The following is a 21,725-nucleotide window of genomic DNA, read 5'->3' as shown; positions in this document are numbered from 1 at the left end:
AGAATGCCGCTCTTGCCGGACCGAACAGATGGGAGAAGACCCTTCTGCGCAAGCGCGTCTAATCGGGAGATTAGACGCTGAAATTAGACGGAGCCATGGAGACGAGGACGCCAGCGCAGGGAAGGTAAGTGAATAACTTTTGTATGGCTCATATTTAATGCACGATGTATATTACAAAGTGCTTTAATATGGCCATACAGAAGTGTATACCCCCACTTGCTTTCGCGAGACAACCCCTTTAACCATTAGTTTAGGTTCAAACCACCGTATTGCGTGCAAAATAGCGTCAACGAATGTACATTGCTTTTCAATGTTCCACTCACACTTTTGTGTATATTTAATACGTATGTTTCGCAACCTAAAAAGCATGTTCTATTTTTTTTTCCGCACGTAAGAGCCCTATTGTTCTCTATGGGTGCGTTTCGAACACAATGCATAGGTAATTACTTTGCATATTTGTGATTTTTATTTATTTTTTAGCATGTTGCTAGGAGACGTGTGAACGAGGTTGAAAAAAAGTAGGAAGTTTAGGCAGGCAATGTAGGAGCCTCTAGGGGGCAGCACACCCATCCAAGCTGTTGCCTGCGGATATTGGAGGCCATAATAATAATGCCGTATGGGCAAACGCATTGCTCTGATGCATCGGACCTGGCTGTGAAAACCAGCCAAGCCAAGAGAGCTTCATCTTCTAGTGAAGACATGGCTCTCAGAGCGCCGCTAACAACTCTCCCCAACACGGGCAAGGGCAAGACAATGGCGCCTGTGTGGATATGTGAGAGCTAGAAGGGAGCTTACATGGAGTTGGGTAACTTCTGATATCATTCCCTGCATGTTCGTCTTTGCGTGCGTGAAATACGCAGCGCATACGCCAGTATCGTGATACGGGCTTCAGCCCTCCGTATTATGTGAGCAAAAAAAATGTGCTCAATCCGGTGCGCCAATATGCCTGTGTGAATGAGGCCTAAACCAGTTTTCAGACAGCATTTCTGAGTACAATTAATATGCACATCAGAAACTTGCTACAAACACCAAGTGTATACCCAGCATTAAAGCCCAAGGGCTCATGTCCACGGGTGGTTTTCTTCTCTGCGTATTACATTTTTGAAGCATGGCTGTGTGATATGCGGTGAATGGAGCGAATGAACTCACTAATCCATGCACATGAACGTGTAGATATGAGTGAAAAATAAATCGCTGCATGCTCTATTTCTCGGCGTACCACACAGCGTGAGCCCCGTATATTTGTATAGACAGCGCATGCTGTTCATTGCATAGGTGTATCAATTTCATACGTAACCCCACTATGAAACAGAGCGTGGAATTACAAAAAAAAGTGTCACTGCGCATGTCCGCGTGCGTGAGGTATGCGGGCATGTAAAGTACACTTGCTGCCCGTACGGTTTCTCTACCAGCATCTAATGGTCCATGTGAAAAAAAAAATTGCAATGTCCTATTCTGGTTGGGACATGCAAAGTTCACACTGATTTATGCTGTGCCTGAGAATCTTGGGTGTGAATGGACCCGAATTGTCCTTTTTTTTTTTTTTTTACGGGCCGACAGTCGTTAAAGTACTGTACGAGCTCTGATGTCACCGCTAAGGTGGTTGGCGCTCGTGCAGAGGGCTTAGACTGAAGGACTTCTTGCTGGATCGCGTGAAGCACTGAGCATTCACACAAGACAAGAAGCCAGCAATAGGGTTTTTTTTTTCCTCACGGAAGGACGACGATAAACAACTGCGAACAAATGGGGAGCGATTTTTTTATTTTTTGCATTTACACTGAACGATTATCACTTAAATGTATACGTTTGAGCAATCGTTGTGTATAAATGGGCCTTAAAGAGGAAAATTTGAAATGGGTCTGAGTAAAAGAAGCACTTTTTTGATTGCTTTTATTGTACTTCTCTAAATGCAGCTGTGTAGCCAGTAGTCTAATCCTTCTTCACTGCGGGACTCTTCAGTTTACGAGTTGCCTTAGGCCTCCCTCACACAGGGCGTTTGCAGAAATGCAGCGTTTTTCAACGCTGCGTTTACTGCAGATTCCGCCCTGTTTCAGCAGCGCTGGCATACTTTATGCCAGCTTTTTGGCTGCGTTTTCAGCTTGGCTGAAAACGCAGCCAAGGATGCTGAAAAAAAGAAAAAAAAAAGTAATACTCACCTAGCCGCTGCAGTCCGGGTCGCGGCCGCTGGTCTCTGCTGCTGATCCGGGCTTCCTCTGCACTCCCAAGTCTATTGCTGTAGGCCAGGTTTGAGAACCCCGCCTCCGAGGCCAATAGAGTGCTGTGATTGGTTGTCGGTGCTTGCTCGATGCTCTATTGAAAGCCCTAACCCCGAAAATCGGTGAGCAGTTAACGCTGCCAAAAACGCGGCACCAAGTGTTGCCGCGTTTTCAGCATTGCTAAAACCGGTTCCGCATTCATTTCAATGGGCGACGCAGGGCTGAAAACGCCCCAAAATAGAACATGCATTGCTGTCAAAGCGCAGCATTGGAAGGCGCTGCGTTTTCAGCCCTGTGTGAGCAGCCCCACTGAAATGAATGGGAGTGTTGTACAGCGTTTAGCGCTGGGCTGAAAAGGCAGTGCTAAACGCTGTATAAAACGCCCTGTGTGAGGGAGGCCTAAGAGCGGCACGCAGCCTTCATTGTGAGGATTCCAGTTGGCTTAATAGTAATAAAGAGCATTTTCCCCTCAAGTTCCATCTAGAAGACCAACTGCAAGCAGCTGTTGAACACTCCTAAAAATACAGTATATGAAGAGTTAAATTCCGCCCCAGATTTATGGTTCTGTTCATGCAAAACATACAGTATTTGTCTTTAAGTTTGCAAATTAGAAGCAAATAGGGCAGGAAATGGTGAAAATAGATGTTTTGCACGCTTTACAGAAATTCTAACTCTTGCCATTCCTGCTTATGTGGAACAGATGGGCTTCAGATGCGATGTGTCACTTGGCTAACGGCAAAACAGGCCCAAATACTGGCAGAATATTCGTAAAATATATGGTGCTTTTTGTTTTTTATCTTTGTATGGAAAATGTGCGAACCGTGGTTCAAATGACCCATCTTATTAGCTGAAAACGTACATAAAGAAAAACCTGAACACACACATTTTATTTGTTTAATAGGCTTATCCAAGATTAGGAGGGGTCATCAATATTGGATCAGTGGGCACCCCTACTTGTGAAGTGTGATGGAGGCACTCCAGCAAATGCCTAGTGCTCTTTAAGTATTACAGCTGAAGCCTGGTTTTGACACAACGAGTATCGCTCCAAAAATCTTTTGAGTGATTTATGAGCGATAATCGGTTTTTTTTTTTTTCCTTTTACAGCGCAAGGTTGAGCTATCACCTTGCGCTCCGAGCGGAGGATGCAGAAGTCAAGTGGGATGTCCTCGCTTGTCTTCTGCATCCAGCTGTTCTCTGCTCGGAGCACCCGGCTGTTATACAGCCGAGCGCTCCAAGCGGGGGATGCAGAACACAGCTGTACAGCTGTGTTCTTCATTCCCAGCCTGTCTTCAGGGAGCGGGATACAGCTGAAATAATAGTATCAGCTGCATCCTGCTGTGAATTCCTGATAACTGATCACTAATCTTTCAGCACGCTGAGAGACCAGTGACAGCTTAACGAAAACTGCACGATGTCGGTTCAGTTACACACAACGATTATCACTCAAGACTGCTTTGAGCGTTTTTTTTGTTGTTTGTTTTTTTGCGAAAATCGTTATCTAAATCCGCCTTTAGCCCCATTTATTTCAATGGGACTTAGTTGTAAAGCCGGGCACAGCTGCTACTAAGTACAAGACCCTGCATAGTAAATTGGTAAAGGGGATGCTCCCTTGGCTCTTGAATCAGCTGCTTGATGGGGCTGCTGAGGGTTGGGCTTTCTGGTATTATTGGTCATTCGGAAGAGCAGGACTTTGTAGTACTAGAGACCCCCTTTTAGCAGATTTAGGTGAATTTTTAGATTTACTTTTAGGTAATAAATTCTAACAATAGATAAATGATCAGGGTGCTGTATGTTCCTGAAAGCATCCTGCAGAGATGGGTTTATCTCCTGCTGATCTGTTGCATTTTTTTGGCTAGGAGTGGCTGGGAGGAGGGCCTTAATAATCTTGGTGTCCTACAGCAGATGGGGCATAGAGGGGGGGAGGCTCCTTCTGCAGGATGGTGAGGGATATGACTGACCGTTTTGCAACTTCTATTGTATATGTATATTTTTACACTGGAAATGCTCCTCTAATGTAAAGTTCCATTAATCCGATAACTAAATGAACATCCAAGTGGTTGTTTTCTACAATTCTGAAGGTCCAGACTCCTGTATATAAACTTGTGCTGGCATTGGATAATTCAGTGGAGAAGTACTTTGAAACGGCTGCATACGGGGTCGCCCACGTGAATGAGAGCAGCACCTGCAATAACAACCCACATTGCTGCCAAGTGTATGAAGCGGTTGGCTTCCTCTTCTATACACGTTGACAACGGTCCGGTGTGGACCCCCACTGACCACCTATTAACTGATCACCTATCCTCAGAATAGGTCATCGGTTAAGTGGACAACCTCTTTACAGATTACCTGTTTCTGGCTTCAAACCTCAGAAGCCAAACCATCCTGGAAATTGACTATGCATGTTTAAAACTACTACTTGTACCAGAATACAAAATGGGTCCCCCTCAGGGTTGCCAAAATTATTGGGTATTCAGTAAAAATAGCTATATTTTTTTTTTTTTTCCACTGCCCTTTTTTTTTTTCTTTTTACACATAAATAAAAAGTGCGGTATCTGTAATGCCCCTTCACTGCTAGTAGGGGTTGTGTTTGTGCTTCAGTGAATTGAGGTACAGATTGCCCTCCCCAGCTTCTGTGCTTGCGTCCACCATTTTGCAGATGAGCGCATGCGCCAAAGTTGGGGATAGGTCCGCGGATAAAGATCCCGTCGGGACGTTGCCGGAGGCCTTGAGTAAGTGATTAGGGAACGTGTACCGTGGCACCCCGTGAATCTCCAAGCTTTCGGCTATGTTTGGTAGCCAGGAGCAGGGAGATTTTAAATTGCCCGGGCAATCTGAGATGTGCAGAAGTCTGGGTAACCGGTCACCGCGGTCCCCAGTGACATGTCCTGCTTCCCAGCATGAGGTTTCAAATGTCCTGCGACAATCCGGTCTTCTGCGCATGCATCGCCATATTTCCTCTGGCACACATGCGCGCACACAAATGCTTTCATATTATGTAAAAACTAATGTGTTAGATGCACATCAAAATCTCATTCAGATGGAAACGTTTTCAGTAATTTCTGTGACCCGCTGACGTTGGGCTGGGTCCACATGGGGCGGATACCTGACGGAAATCTCGCAGTTTGGCCGCAGCGAAAAACTGCAAGATTTCCGCCGGGAGAACCGCTGCTTCAAAACCCGCAGTGGTTTTGAAGCGGCACGGCCGCAGCGGGAAAAAAAAAAAGAACATGCTACGGTCCGCAAATCTACGCCACAGCGGCGGCTTCTGCCGGCTTAGCCGCAGCGAAATTCCGCACGGAATTTCCGCGGCAAATCCACCCCGTGTGAACCCAGCCTTAATGTAGTAATAGTGTCCTTTCAATTTGACTCGTACTGTGTGCGTATTTATTTAGTTTTTCTTCTGTGAAACCAAAGCTTAGCAGTCTCCATTATTTCCTTAGACCTGCTTCAGTTCCCACTGACATCAGTAGTAACTCGTACAGAATCTGTGTTTTCTGTTTGGCTACTTCTCAGACGGGACAGCCAAACAGAAAACAAAAGCGCAGATGTGACTCTGCCCAAATGTTGTACGCCTGCTTTCACATCTGTCGGTTCCGTTTTCCTGCCCCGTTATGGAAGCACGCAGGACGTCTTCTTCCGGTATTTTGTGCTGGATCTGTGACTGCGGTAATCTGCTGCGCTCCGTCATGTTGCCTGCAGATCAGACTGCATATGTAATGTCACAGGTTCCCTTTAAAGCCTAAAACGGCAAGAATTCAATACTACCGGATAACAAACCGAATCATATAGGGACTTGAGAACCTTTCACGCGGGCGTAATAATTCTGCCAGGGTGCAGCGGGTTTTGATGTGGAATTGCAAGCTGATTTAAGACTTTTTTAAGGGGAGGGTAAAATGCACAGAGCCATGTGGAAGATTCCACCCTCGTGAAAGGTCCCTTATTGATGTGGCTGATGATCGGGTATTAGTCCATTATTAACATTCACAGTAAAGGGGTATTCTGGACACAGAAAAAAATGTTCACAGATGGATGAACATATGCCTTCAAAGTGAAGGACTTATTAATGTACTTTGATAACACTGCATTCTTGGGAGGCTTTATTTGACTGTTTTGCTCCCCACCATTCAGAATGAAGTCCTCGAGTTGCTAATTCTATGGTGTCCTTTCTGGACCCGGGGAACTGAGTGGAGTATTTTGCCCCTCTCTTTTGGGATGCCACAGCTTGGCTCCCTTCTGGGTCACATGAGCAGTGACATGACCACAGGTGCCACATGTGACTGCTCATATAATCGGTGGGGAGAGAAGCTCAACAAGTTGGGATGCATCTCAGAAGGGAGGCAGGAGGATACGCCTCTTGCTATACTGACCCTAGGGACAACACACTGAGGAAAAATTGGCAGCTACAGAACTTTCGACCAGACGTGAGCAAGATAATAATTGCACAAAAGCATTTACCAAAGTACATGTTAGTAAAAGTTTTTCTTTTTTTTCCTCTTTATAATTTCACTATAACTTTCTGTGCTCTGCTTTGTTTCCTCAGTATGTCGAGATTTTGCAGTGCTAGAAGACCACAGTCTTGCACATTCATTACAAGAACAGGAAAGTAAGTCTTGAGTTCTAATCAACTGCTATACATTTTCAGCTGCTGATCTGTGATATATTTGTTTTGTGATTGTTCTCAGTAAGAGAAACCACGTAATCTTGTAGATATGATACCTTTTAATGGCTAACAAAAATACATGATGTTATAGCGAGCTTTCAAACTTCTCGGGGTTCTTCCTCAGGCATAATGAAATGGATCTGAAGAGGTCTGTCTGTCTGACAAGGCAGGGACATAGATGTGATTTAATTTCCCCTTAAAAGAATTCCACAACAGGATGTTGAGTAGAGAAATAAATACTTAAATAGTCACTGATAAAGATGTGAATGTCTTATGGTCCCTGAATTGGTGTTAGGGGGTCACCAGGCCAGACTGTTATCTGTGCTATAGGTTTCCCATACTTCAAATTTATAACAACTTTTGAAACTTGCATTAATCCTCTTTAAAAATTCAACCCTCTAATGCGTGAATTGGAACTCCCAAATTCTTCTATGGCTTTGTGATCTGCAATTGCCTTTTAATATGGTGACTTCCATGTGTTCTATGTTCTGTCCGTGAGTAGAGAAGTGCTCGGCCACAGGTAATTTTGTCTCTCTGTTTAATCGTGTGGCGATGCGATCTCCTCCCCACTTTCAGTTTTTGTCCTGTTTCTCCAACATAAAGCCCCCCACAGGACATTTACTGCACATGACCAGGTACACAACATTGGACATGGAACATGTGAATGTCCCAGGATCTTATAGTCCTGCTGTGTGTTGGGGATCCGTATCCTGTCCGCAGTCAGTATATGTGAGCAAGTCTTGCAGCTCCTTACAATTCAGGGATAAGTTCCTTTTTGTGTGTCGGAGGACAATGCACTCCTGATTATAAAGTTCCTCAAATTTGAAGGTTACTTGTAACACAAAAATCACAGTGGTATTCCAAATCTATATGGTCGTATAGGCACCCTTCACAGATATAGATTAAAATTAAAATGAATAACTTTTATTAATAACTAGTTAAAATTGGGGCCACATAAATCATATAACAAACAAAGACAGACGTGGACTAACAACATGGATCATATAACAAGACCCAGTGATCAAATGATATGAGGGTATCGATTCCCTTCTAACAGCCAGTCAGGTTAACCCCTATTGACAATATTAGGGGACTGGGTCACTGGTTTGTAGCGGTACGTCACGAAGCAAAAAGTTGGTCAGAATGTATCAGGTTTCCGGTTAGGGAGAGCAGGGTACCTCCATTTATGATTAGAGGCTGGAAACCAGCTGACCTTATTTTTTGTCGCCGCTTTCAATATATCTGAATACAGTAGGGATTCATGTATTTAATCAGATGTATGTGTTACACAGTATGAAGTCCATAGTCACTCAGGGTTTGGGTATTACGGCGTTAGTACTGGAAGAATTGGTTTATATGGTAAACACCCACTCAGATACTATTATGCGTAATCCACCGTTGACAAATAGAGTAAATTGCTAAGCAGTCGCTCATGTATGTTACGTCTATTGACGTTTAGAGATAAAGTAATTGCTCCAAACGTGGGCGACTGCTTAAAGTGTCTTAACGTATAATGACTTTTTACTGTGTTTCAACTTTTAAAGAATAGGATATTTTGCTTGCTCAATAGGGTAATTGCTTGCTCAACGCGTTTCTCCGCCTCTGTCTGGGGCGGTTCCTCAGGAGCAGGGCCAAGGGTTGCCCTAGGATTTACGTGATTATCCCTATTAGTCCTATCGTAGTAGATAAGACCCTTGTTGATAGTCCTTTCGATTAAGAGGGAATAAGACTATATCCCTGATAGAAATGGAGTTCTCCTATTACTACTTCCCTCTCTCTCTTGGCTCAGAGACTTAGTTTAGGGAGTCGCTTTGCTATAAAGGTTCGCAAAGAGACCAGTGATAGCCTATAAGTATTAGTCTGAGACCATTTTTCAATGCATCGAGACCGGTTAACATATATGAGTCTCGAGGCGAGAAAGTGAGAGTTGGATGTACCAATTCCCTAACCCCCGGAGGAACCTAGGAAACCGATTCTCTCCTATGGCGCAGTATGTATCATGCCCAGAGATACTACAGGGCTAGTGGGATAGATCTGTTGGTTCACACCCACAAATACTGGACCAATGTCCTATTACAGCCTGCCGCCTGTAAAGGACTGTCTGTTACTTGGTCCCTAAAACAGGGATGGATCAATAAACCAATGCGCCTAATTGGGTTGGCAGCAATGCCCCAAATGCCGGACAGAGCTGCACAGCCCTGGTAGTAAGGGGGGGGGGGGGGGGAGGGGGGTATATAGCGGATGGAGAAGAGGAGAAAAAGTATAGCGCCTGCGGCTCTGATGGTGAGCGGCTGGCAATGAAGTCCCAGAGCTCACAGCAAGGATTAAATAGAGGTGTGGCTCCTCCCATTTCCGGGGGCCTGTCCACAATTAACCAATGGGTTCCCTTTTGGGGCGGGTTCCACTTATCTAGTTGAATAGCAAATTAACCCATTCATCTTTGTACTTACCAGATCACTTTTCTGGTATGGACTAAAGTCCGGACAATAGCGCTGTTCCAGATATGTGCAAAGCACCTAGCCGATCGTCACATGGGGAGCCGTGATCGGCCGTACCTACTCTCGTATGTTACTTCCGCGTTCCACGCTGGAACGCATCCGTCGCTGCCGGGTGAAGTCGCCGCGCTACTTGCGTAGGCAGCGCATTCAGTAGTGTGATACTTCCGCGTTCCACGCTGGAACGCATCGCCGCACTGCCGGGTGACGTCACCGCGCTCCGTACGTCCCGATTGGCCGGGCGAACGGCAGCGCGATGTCGTCAGTAGGAGGCTGTAACTATGGGCGGGGACGGAGTGAGGTAAGTCAGTGAGGCAGCATGGGAGTGGCTACATTGCTGCCTGAACGCCCCCTTCTCCTCGGTATGTATTGCCAGTTACGGAGGGGGCCGTTCGTGCTCAAAAAGAGTTTGAGTCTTATGATGTCTATGTTCATATCCCTAAAGGGGAAATATCACGGCCGAGTTTGCACAGAGTTGCTATGGGCAACGGACTATTCTTAGTAGGGAGCCCAAACTTTATTTCCTATACAGTGATGATCTCTGGGATGTAAATTATATAACCTATGTATCCCCCAGGTCTTAATCAAATATAATTACTTGCATGTAAGTAAGAAGAGTCGGTGTGAACCGGCAAGGTGTCTCAATATATACATGCTAATTGTAGCCAGATGCGGAGGTAATTATGAACAGTTATTATATAAAGAGTTAATCCCATGTAATTCAATAGAAATATGTACTCTGAAGGATGCACAAATACTGTTATATTCAATGCTCAGGTTGAACCCCTGTTCCTCCCATAATAGGGCGGGGATAGATCCGACATAAAACAGGAATAAGATGGGTAGTGTGGTAGATGTTGAAAGACTCATATGGGTATTTGTGAATACTTCGGTACCAGAGGGTTTAGAGGAAGCAGTTGAAGTTAAGTGTTGCGTTTAGGCCAGCGGGGGTTACCGTATTCAGCCTAAAGATCCAGGCTGCTTCTTTTCTAAGAAGCATCTTGTCAATATTGCCCCGTCTGACATTGGTTCGTAAATTTTCAATTCCTTGGAATTTCAAATCAGTCAGGTTTCCGTTATGGACCGTTAGGAAGTGATCCGCCAGTGGTGTCTTTTCCCGGCGTCGGATATTCCCTACATGCCCCAGGATACGACGCCGGAACTCCTGAATAGTTTTCCCGACGTAGTTCCTGGGGCATGGACAGGACGCCATGTAAACGATGTTGCGTGTTTTACAGTTGATAAAACTCCTATTAGAATAGGTTCTGTTGGTACTAGCACTGGTAAATGTATTGCTCTTCAATATAAAGGTACACGCCTCACAATCGTGACATGGGAATGTCCCACACGGTTTTAGGCTACCCAACCAGTTTTCCTTCAGGCAGGGAGTTAGGTGGCTCTTGACAAGATGATCCCTGAGGTTATGGCCCCTCCGGAATGTTATCATCGGGTATGCTGGTATAGTATCACTCAGATCTGGGTCATTCGAAAGAATGGTCCAGTAGTGTTCCAGGATGTGCCGTACCTCCTTGGTTCCTGTATCAAACGTCCCGATGATCCTTGAAGTTCTTGTATTCTCGCGTTGTCGGGGGGTTAGGAGGTTTTGTCTTGGTTGTGATTCTGCATGTTTCTGTGCGTCCTCAATTATGTTGCTCGGGTAATCCCTCTCTTGAAAACGTTGCTTAAGTTTTGCACTCTCTCTTTGGAAATCTTCGTCATTAGAGCAGTTCCGTTTAACTCTAAGGAACTGCCCTTTTGGGATTCCTTTCTTTAAAGTAAAGGGATGATGACTATCCCATTTAAGAAGGCTATTTGTAGCCGTTGCTTTACGATGGAGGGTAGATGTAATAGATCCATCAGTATTTTTCTGAATGAGTAAATCAAGAAAGGCAATGGATTTTCTGTTGATTTCCGATGTAAGTTTGAGATTCAAATTATTAGTGTTAAGCGTTTCAACGAATCTATGGAATGATGCCTCGGAACCTCTCCAGAGGACCAAGATATCATCAATGAAACGTAACCAAAGGGTGATATTTTCAGACCAATCTTCGTTCGGGTAAATGTACTTTTCCTCCCACCAGCCCAGGTAGAGATTGGCGTACGATGGGGCACAAGATGTCCCCATCGCCGTCCCCCTGAGCTGGTGGAAGTACTGGGTATCGAACAAAAAGAAATTGTGGGTCAGAATAAACGATAGAAAATTAAGAACGCACTGATTATGTTGTAGAAATTGTGTCCCCCTTTGCTCCAAAAAGAACTGTGTGGCCCTAATACCCCCCTCGTGGGGGATAGAACTATACAGATGGCCGTGATATTTCCCCTTTAGGGATATGAACATAGACATCATAAGACTCAAACTCTTTTTGAGCACGAACGGCCCCCTCCGTAACTGGCAATACATACCGAGGAGAAGGGGGCGTTCAGGCAGCAATGTAGCCACTCCCATGCTGCCTCACTGACTTACCTCACTCCGTCCCCGCCCATAGTTACAGCCTCCTACTGACGACATCGCGCTGCCGTTCGCCCGGCCAATCGGGACGTACGGAGCGCGGTGACGTCACCCGGCAGTGCGGCGATGCGTTCCAGCGTGGAACGCGGAAGTATCACACTACTGAATGCGCTGCCTACGCAAGTAGCGCGGCGACTTCACCCGGCAGCGACGGATGCGTTCCAGCGTGGAACGCGGAAGTAACATACGAGAGTAGGTACGGCCGATCACGGCTCCCCATGTGACGATCGGCTAGGTGCTTTGCACATATCTGGAACAGCGCTATTGTCCGGACTTTAGTCCATACCAGAAAAGTGATCTGGTAAGTACAAAGATGAATGGGTTAATTTGCTATTCAACTAGATAAGTGGAACCCGCCCCAAAAGGGAACCCATTGGTTAATTGTGGACAGGCCCCCGGAAATGGGAGGAGCCACACCTCTATTTAATCCTTGCTGTGAGCTCTGGGACTTCATTGCCAGCCGCTCACCATCAGAGCCGCAGGCGCTATACTTTTTCTCCTCTTCTCCATCCGCTATATACCCCCCCCCCCCCCCCCCCCCCCCTTACTACCAGGGCTGTGCAGCTCTGTCCGGCATTTGGGGCATTGCTGCCAACCCAATTAGGCGCATTGGTTTATTGATCCATCCCTGTTTTAGGGACCAAGTAACAGACAGTCCTTTACAGGCGGCAGGCTGTAATAGGACATTGGTCCAGTATTTGTGGGTGTGAACCAACAGATCTATCCCACTAGCCCTGTAGTATCTCTGGGCATGATACATACTGCGCCATAGGAGAGAATCGGTTTCCTAGGTTCCTCCGGGGGTTAGGGAATTGGTACATCCAACTCTCACTTTCTCACCTCGAGACTCATATATGTTAACCGGTCTCGATGCATTGAAAAATGGTCTCAGACTAATACTTATAGGCTATCACTGGTCTCTTTGCGAACCTTTATAGCAAAGCGACTCCCTAAACTAAGTCTCTGAGCCAAGAGAGAGAGGGAAGTAGTAATAGGAGAACTCCATTTCTATCAGGGATATAGTCTTATTCCCTCTTAATCGAAAGGACTATCAACAAGGGTCTTATCTACTACGATAGGACTAATAGGGATAATCACGTAAATCCTAGGGCAACCCTTGGCCCTGCTCCTGAGGAACCGCCCCAGACAGAGGCGGAGAAACGCGTTGAGCAAGCAATTACCCTATTGAGCAAGCAAAATATCCTATTCTTTAAAAGTTGAAACACAGTAAAAAGTCATTATACGTTAAGACACTTTAAGCAGTCGCCCACGTTTGGAGCAATTACTTTATCTCTAAACGTCAATAGACGTAACATACATGAGCGACTGCTTAGCAATTTACTCTATTTGTCAACGGTGGATTACGCATAATAGTATCTGAGTGGGTGTTTACCATATAAACCAATTCTTCCAGTACTAATGCCGTAATACCCAAACCCTGAGTGACTATGGACTTCATACTGTGTAACACATACATCTGATTAAATACATGAATCCCTACTGTATTCAGATATATTGAAAGCGGCGACAAAAAATAAGGTCAGCTGGTTTCCAGCCTCTAATCATAAATGGAGGTACCCTGCTCTCCCTAACCGGAAACCTGATACATTCTGACCAACTTTTTGCTTCGTGACGTACCGCTACAAACCAGTGACCCAGTCCCCTAATATTGTCAATAGGGGTTAACCTGACTGGCTGTTAGAAGGGAATCGATACCCTCATATCATTTGATCACTGGGTCTTGTTATATGATCCATGTTGTTAGTCCACGTCTGTCTTTGTTTGTTATATGATTTATGTGGCCCCAATTTTAACTAGTTATTAATAAAAGTTATTCATTTTAATTTTAATCTATATCTGTGAAGGGTTACTTGTAACACAGAAGCAGAGGGTCCGGGAATATGGTTTTCAGACGGTCATCCTTGTGTAGGGTATGATGGAGTTTCTTCACGGTTTTCCTTAGTAGCTCTAGCTGCAGATTGTAGGTCACTACTAGAGGCACACAATTGTTTCTTTCCTTCTTGTATTGGAGTAGTTGATTCCTGGGTATCCTGGTGGCTCTGGTGATTTGGTCATCAATTGAGGTGGAATGGTAGCCCTGATTTTAAAATGGCCTTTTAAGATGGTTACCTTGAGATGCATATACAATTTAACACTAGTGCCATGGCTATCACTTTCGGCTGCTATCACATCTGCTTTGGAACTGCTGTGTGCAGCGTTTTTTCTTCCATCCAAAAGATGGGCGGAAAGCAGGCGGACTCTGTTATAGGCCTCACGCACACAGGCAGGTCGGATTCCACATACGGAATATTGCAACAGAATCTCTTTTTCAATAGCATGCTATAGACTATATTTGCTACGAAATCCAGAGGCGGACGCCAGCTCCAGATTCCGCAATGCAAATCAGCCCTTGTGCATGAAGCCATAGTCAGTGGCGTCTGGCGTTGTTTGACTGGAGCAGGAAAGTGGACTCCACAGCGCAGATGTGAAAGCACTCTTACAGTGGAGCCATGATGGCTATGCCAGATCCATTTGTCAACATGTACATTGGTGAATCTTTAGAGTAGAGATCAAAGACAAGCACCCAGTTCTTCCAAAGTGCTCTAATACTATCTATAATATAATCTTTGTGCTGTGTATGATCAAGTAAGGGAGTCCTTCTGTGTGGTATGTTATATTAGGAACTGGTTTATATGTGGAGAAAAATGGATAGAAGTAAACTGGATCCATGAAGTTAACCTTTTTCAATTGGTTTTTCCAGTTGAACATCATCTGGCCACAAATGTAAAGAGGAACCGCTTGGTGAAACATGACCTACAAGTGGCCAAACAACTTCAGGAAGAAGAAGACCTCAGAGCACAAGCCCAGATTAAGCACCATCACGATGAACTGTAAGTAGCCCATGGCTGCATGCATAACCCAGATACAATTACGCTAGTCACCATATTTCTCTTGTCTTGGTGATAGAAGTAGCTCTTTGTTCTTATTGGCATAGGAAAATGATCTGGCTTTAAGACCTAAAAATAAGTTCTCCTAAATGTCATCAAACATATTATACCTTTTTTATCAGATAGTTGACCAAAGTAGTCTATAGGCTTAGAGAAAGATAGTCGAAAACAAATCTAAAGTCTTTACCATGGCTTCCCGACTATAGTGACATTTAGGCCTCATGTCCACTCAAAAAATACAATCCGCGCAGAATCTGCCGCGGATTTCTGCAGCGGATTCCGCACGGATTGTCTTTAAATGGCATTTTTTTTGCATGCAGATGTCCGCACACATTGCTATCAATGTGATAGCAATGTTGCCGATCCGCATTTTTTCTCCCACGCATGAAACACGCAATTCTCTTAAAATGCCATCCGTGGGTGCAGAAATCAATTTAATGGACCCGCGGATGGCAATGATTCCCTATGGACAAAATCCGCCGCGGTATCCGCAATTCCATTAACCCAGTGGACATGAGGCCTTAGAGGTCTTTCTTCCTTAAATTCATTATGTTAAAATCAGTAGGCTTTGCTTCAGGCAGGAACACCTGACTACATTTTAATAAGAAGAATATGGCGTATTTGATCTTACATTTTTTTCATAGCTTCCTCTATGGTAGAGTCAGAGATCTCCATCTAAGAGACCTGATATACGTGGGTTAGCCATAGGAAGAGGCAGAGTGAAAAGCAAAGCGCTGTTCCATTAGATCTTGGCTCGGATGTTCAACTTAAAGGCTATGGACGCCTGCCTTTTTAAAAAAATTAATTTGAGATATAATTATTGTATTTTTTGCTCTATAAGACGCACTTTTTTTCCCTCCAAAGTTAGGTGAAAAAGTCAGTGCGTCTTATAGAGCTAACGTGCCGAGATCAGACCCGGCCGGAGCTTAAAAGGATCGCGTATCCTTCTCACTGAGCTGCCGGCAGTTTGCATACAAAGCCGACATAGCAGTAGAGCAGAGCGGCCGCACAACAGCTGATTGCTGGGGGCGGGGGAAGAGCAGGGAGCAGAGCGGCCGGCCCGTACAGCAGCTGATTGCTGGGGAGGAGCAGGGAGCAGAGCGGCCGCACAACAGCTGATTGCTGGGGGCGGGGGAGGAGCAGGGAGCAGAGCGCCCATACAACAGCTGATTGCTGGGGGCGGGGGAGAAGCATGGAGCAGGGCGCCCATGCAGCAGCTGATTGCTGGGGGCGGGGGAGGAGCAGGGAGCAAGGCGCCCATACAGCAGCTGATTGCTGGGGGCGGGGGAGGAGCAGGGAGCAGGGCGCCCATACAGCAGCTGATTGCTGGGGGCGGGGGAAGAGCAGGGAGCAGGGTGGTCGGCCCGTACAGCAGCTGATTGCTGGGGGCGGGGGAGGAGCAGGGAGCAGAGCGGCCGGCCCGTACAGCAGCTGATTCCTGGGGGCGGGGGAGGAGCAGGGAGCAGAGCGGCCGCACAACAGCTGATTGCTGGGGGCTGGGGAGGAGCAGGGAGCAGAGCGGCCGCACAACGGCTGATTGCTGGGGGCTGGGGAGGAGCAGGGAGCAGAGCGGCCGCACAACAGCTGATTGCTGGGGGCTGGGGAGGAGCAGGGAGCAGAGCGCCCGTACAACAGCTGATTGCTGGGGGCGCAGGGAGGAGCAGGAAGCTATTGTACAGACAGGCAGCTCCTGCTATATTGCTGACAGTGTGATAAAGATAGCAGGTCCACTCCACACCAGCACCCGTACAACAGCTGATTTGTGAGAGGGAGCTGCTGCTCCCCCCTGCTTCAGCAGTCAGCTGTATGTACAGACACTCTCACATCTGCCAGCTACATAGGAGAGGGAGGGGCAGAGGGAGAAAGAGCTGCCTGTAGTGTGTAAATAGTTGTGCCTAGTTATGCATAACTATAATGATACATGCCATGCAGGGTTCCTGGAAAGTTGGGTGACAACTAATGGAATCATTACATTTATACTCAGCTTTCCTGGATCCTGAATGACAAGTTGACCTAGTGGTATATACTTCATTCCGAGGCGGTACTACTGCTGTTTATTTCTCCTGTAATACCTCCCTCACTGCCTGGTCTGGGGAGTTCAAAATATTTTTCTCCTATTTTCCTTCTCTAAAACCCAGGTGCGTCTTATCATCCGATGCGTCTTATAAAGTGAAAAATACGGTAAACATTTTGCACCATTTGTCTCTTGCAGTTTCTACGTAAGACTATATATAGACATTGTAGTCCACTTCTCAGTGGGAGATCCGTCAGTGTGCTGGACTGATGGTCTAGACCCCTTTTACTTGGAACAAATCTTTTTCAGCTAATTGCTACAAAACTGAATAATAATCAAGCAGTGTAAACCTGGGCAATGATCAAATGATGAACAAGAACTTGTTCGCTTAATGTTCATCGTCATTTTAAATAAGGGAGATGGAATAAATCCTCCACAGTGCCACCTATTGAAAGGCAGCATTCCTTCAAGCCAAAGTCAGACTTTTTATACAAGCCTTGTTACAATGACCGGGACTTACAAGCAAAGCCAGACTCCATGTACATACAGCTGTTTCAGGGTTTTTGCCCTTCATCAGTGTACAGTAGGAGTCTGGCTTTGCTAGTGAGAGACCTGGGACGGGGGTCAAAAACGCTATCTTTTCCCCTTAGGGAGAGCAACTATATACTAAGTAAGGAGACTCAAATGGTCATGCACGCTCCTCTGGAGAAAAGATAGCGTTTTTGACCTCAGTCATTTTATGAATGCATAAAAAAACAAATAACTGGCCCATATAAACAGCATCCTCAGTGTGCTCCACCTACATTTAGTGAGTGACTCTTACTCCTGTATGGAAGTACGGATGCTTTAATCTTTGGGAGGACCATTGGGCTCTTAAAAGCCTGAGAGCCTTCCCTTGTAAAAGGGCCCTTTGACTGCATTGATGTTTAGAACCTACTTAAATTCGACTGGCAAGTTATTTGGGCATCAAACATTCTGGGTATAGGTCATATGGTCTACTTGGCACTAGGCTACTCTATAAGGCTGCCGTGGGAACAAGAGAATCTAAATCATCTGCATTGTATAATGTTGTCATTCATCAATGTTCACTCTGAGGAATCCTATCCAGCACGCCTAGCTCCAGCTTGTTACTTGATGAGTTATTTAATACCCGTCTGGTCTTCAGTGATCACACAACTGTAGGCCTTTCCTGTAAATCTCACATTGGGATCAAGAAGATTAAATGTTTAATCCCAGGTTAAAATGGAAAATGAATGAGAAAAATATATATTTCTGTAAATTCCTAACTACCTTGTTGTTGGGGCAGTAAATGTGTCCATCTTGTATCTGGTATGCATCTTGTGTGCATACAACCTGTCATATCATATTGCCATCTCTCTCCTTTTTCCACCACACGTCTTCTCTGCAGTTCTCCGGCACACTTGTAGTCTTCATCCAGCACTTCCTGATATGAAGGTTCAAAATCCCCCCCTCCCCTTCCAGGAAGCGCTGGATTTGATTGGCTGAGCCGCAGCGTTTGAGAACCAATCACTGTAGCGCTTTAAAAGCCAATCACAGCCATCGTGTTGAAAGTCTTGGCAAAAGAGTACTACAAAGTGACGATATTGCTGCGAGACACACAGCTTGACACTGTTTTAATATACTTATGAAATAAAGATGTGTATTTTTCCATTTTGTGAAGTTCCTGCAGGAAGGTGGATATCTCTTGCAAACATATACACACCTCCCCCTCTGTTCCTGCGTCAGAATTTTGTTCCAAAACTGAAGGATTGCTTTAACTGTTATATTTGTTTCCAACCACGTCTAGAACTGGTCCTGTGTATTTAATGAATTATTATTTAAAATGTATTCTTATTTTGTCTAGTGAACTTCTTGATGGTGAAATCGCTCAGGAAATTCAAGAAAAACTTGTGATTGAAGCAGAGCTGAAACGTTTGCAGGAGGAGAAGGATGAGGCAAGTGCACTCCGTATTCTTAGAATTCCATCCCGTCTTTTGGTTTCTGTGATTTATATTTAGGGCATTTTTATTTTTTTTTTAAATACCTATCTATTTTTTTTTTTTATTTTTTGTTTAACACACACACACTTGCATCCATATCCATAGGAGCCCAAGTTACAGGAGAAAACCTCCCCCTACAGTGACAATAGTCACTGGCAGAGCTGATCATGCTTGGCTAGGACCCTGCTGCTCTGCTTTGCCAGGGGGGCACCTGACAGTCAGTGACGGCTGGGTCACATAGGGGAAGAAACCCTTCCACTTTTAGTACATAATGCTCATTTAGGGCTATGTACCCAGGAAAGGAAAAGACAGAAGCCATTAAATGCTTTTACCTTCTCCTCTCGGTCCTCAGCCGAGGACCCGACCTGCTCCTCAGCTGAGGACCCGACCTGCTCCTGCTTGATTGCAGAAGTAGAGGCTTTAAACCCGTGCCATATTTTTGCTATCGGTGGGGATTCAAGCCCAGGACCAAGCACCATATATTTATAGTGCTTGGTCCTTAAGGGGTTAATTGAAAAAATGACTACTTGCACCAAAACATTTACCACAGATACATCAATCTGTTTAGCTGCTCTATGATGTGCTGCCTGAAGCTCGCGCTACATTTTCAATGTAGCAGGTTCCCTTTATCTTACACATTGGCCCACATTTTTCCAAAGTACTTTCCTAAATTTTGACAGTTCCCTGAGATTTAAGATATATTATCAGTGGTGTCTGTCATGTGAAGCATACCAGTTGCTAGAATGAAGAAGTTGCTGGACTTTTTTGAGCATTGTCTCCATCTTCTGTCCCTTGAGTTCTTTTGGATCTTCAAGTCTGTAGACTGGGTCTTCCTTTTACTTTAATGGCACTGTAAGGTCTATGTCCCCAAAAAACATGGCAATTGGAAACCTTCCTTGGAAGAATATTTGGTTTACTGGCTGTAGTTAGTAAAAAGGTCTCATTACGCTCCTGCACAACAGAAACAAGGGGAGAATGTGTATTTCCATAGTGGCTGATTCCATGACTGGGAGCACAGGGTTGACCTATATAGGAATTATATGCCACTGTGATAGTTCATAGTACATTGCTCAATTTATGGCATATTAACTGGGTACTGTACACTAAATGGAGTTCTATGAAGGTACCCAAAAGAAACGGTGATCTTCTGGTGGGCGAGATGTCACGAGTGCAGGTGTGTGTTGCTAGGCGAGTGTGTGCGGAACCCTTTTGAGGCGGTGCATCAGCCAGCATTGAGGAAGGTTGTGTTTGGCTCCAATGTGTTTGATAACTATTTTCTAAAGGCTTTTTTCCAAATCTAATGTGACTGTTGGGGGTTAAAGGGAATGTCATGTATTGACAGTATAGCGGAGTGTGTGCTTTATGGCAGCTGCAATGAATGCTTTCCAGTATCCGAGTAAAAGCTACTGCTAAGTCATGTGACTTTGCTGATACTAAAATCTTTTGGTTTGTTACACACATGCAGATAAGCTTGGCTAACTTGACTGATTAAACTGTGTGTTTCCAGGATATAGCTCGAGTATTGCAAGAAAGAGAAGAAAAAAGGAGAAAGAAACCCTATCCTCCACCTCATAGCTCAGAGGAAGCGTATTATCCAGACCACGAAGGTACAGTATAATAAATGTATACCTTATAAACCTTTAATTAAAAAAAAAAAATGAAACGAAGCATAGAAAAACAAAAATTATATCTATTTCAAGCCACATCATGTAACAAGACTAATAAATATCAGAGCTTAGACTTAATGCCTTGGTCGTCTGCGACTTTGGGCATTTTTTTAACACTTCTATTGATGGCTAATACTCGGGATAGGTCATTAATAGATGATCAGCAGTGGTGTTCCACTAGATCCCCCACCGTCAGCTGCTTGTTTGCACCACTATCAGTACGGTAGCGGATTGTGCCATCCGTGCTGCAGTGGTCCGGGTTGGTAGTGCAGATGTAGCTTTCATTGAATTCTGTAGGACCTATCCAGAGGACAGGTCATCAATAAAAAAAAAATGCCCAAAGTCCCTGGCAACCCCCTTATACTTAAAGTTAGCAGTGTTGCTGACATCTCTGTGTATTGGCGAGGGAACAGGGTGTTGTTATACCCCTGAAGGCCATTTAGGAAGGAGCATCAAAATCCAACTTTTTTGTGGTATAAGTACAACAACTTGATAGCTGAAGCAGCCAATAAAGAGACTGCAGAACTGAACGTTAACTGCTATTAATCAACTTAAAAAATATATATTTGTTCAAGCAGCATTTTGGTTAAATATACATAATCTACATGGTAACATTGTATGTAGGCTGAAAGACCATGCCCATCTCATTCAGCCTGTTTCCACACCCCCCCCCCCTCCTTGTTGATCCAGAGGAAGGCAAAAAAAACAGTGACGCAGAAGCTGATTTAGCCTATTTGAGGGAAAAATTCCTTCCTGACTCTATAATGGCAGTCAGGATAATCTCTGGAATTTTGAACTGTAACACCTAAACTATGCAGTTGTTTTCAGTGTCTGAAGACACCTGCCTGAAAACTCTTGATATACCTTTAATAGAATTTATACACCAAGTGGTGGTCTACTATGAAAGGGCAATTGTCAATGCTTTAGCCTATATATTGTCTGATACAGACAGATTCTAAATGCTGCACTAAGAAGAAAAATGACAAAGATGCAATATTTATTAAAGGGGTTGTCTAACGAAAGCAAGTGGGGTTATACACTTCTGTATGGCCATATTAATGCACTTTGTAATATACATCGTGCATTAAATATGAGCCATACAGAAGTTATACACTTACCCCCTCCGGTGCTGGCGTCCTCGTCTCCATGGCGCCGTCTAATTTCAGCGTCTAATCGCCCGATTAGACGCGCTTGCGCAGAAGGGTCTTTTCCCTTC

General features: G+C 44.9%; 1 protein-coding gene across 2 annotated transcripts in view; it reads left to right on the top strand.

Moving 5' to 3' along the window:
- Window positions 1–21,725, top strand: part of CCDC50 (coiled-coil domain containing 50) — a 53,287-nt gene that overhangs the window by 12,764 nt on the left and 18,798 nt on the right. For both annotated transcript variants that reach the window (XM_066602048.1, XM_066602042.1), the window contains exons 2-5: window positions 6,757–6,819; window positions 14,642–14,771; window positions 18,707–18,797; window positions 20,350–20,449. In XM_066602048.1, coding sequence (XP_066458145.1) covers window positions 6,757–6,819; window positions 14,642–14,771; window positions 18,707–18,797; window positions 20,350–20,449 — 384 coding nt within the window. The remainder of the gene's footprint in view (window positions 1–6,756; window positions 6,820–14,641; window positions 14,772–18,706; window positions 18,798–20,349; window positions 20,450–21,725) is intronic.

This window comes from Eleutherodactylus coqui, chromosome 1, assembly GCF_035609145.1.
Source record: "Eleutherodactylus coqui strain aEleCoq1 chromosome 1, aEleCoq1.hap1, whole genome shotgun sequence".
NCBI classification, from domain to species: domain Eukaryota; kingdom Metazoa; phylum Chordata; class Amphibia; order Anura; family Eleutherodactylidae; genus Eleutherodactylus; species Eleutherodactylus coqui.
This window is presented reverse-complemented; position numbering and strand designations above follow the sequence as displayed.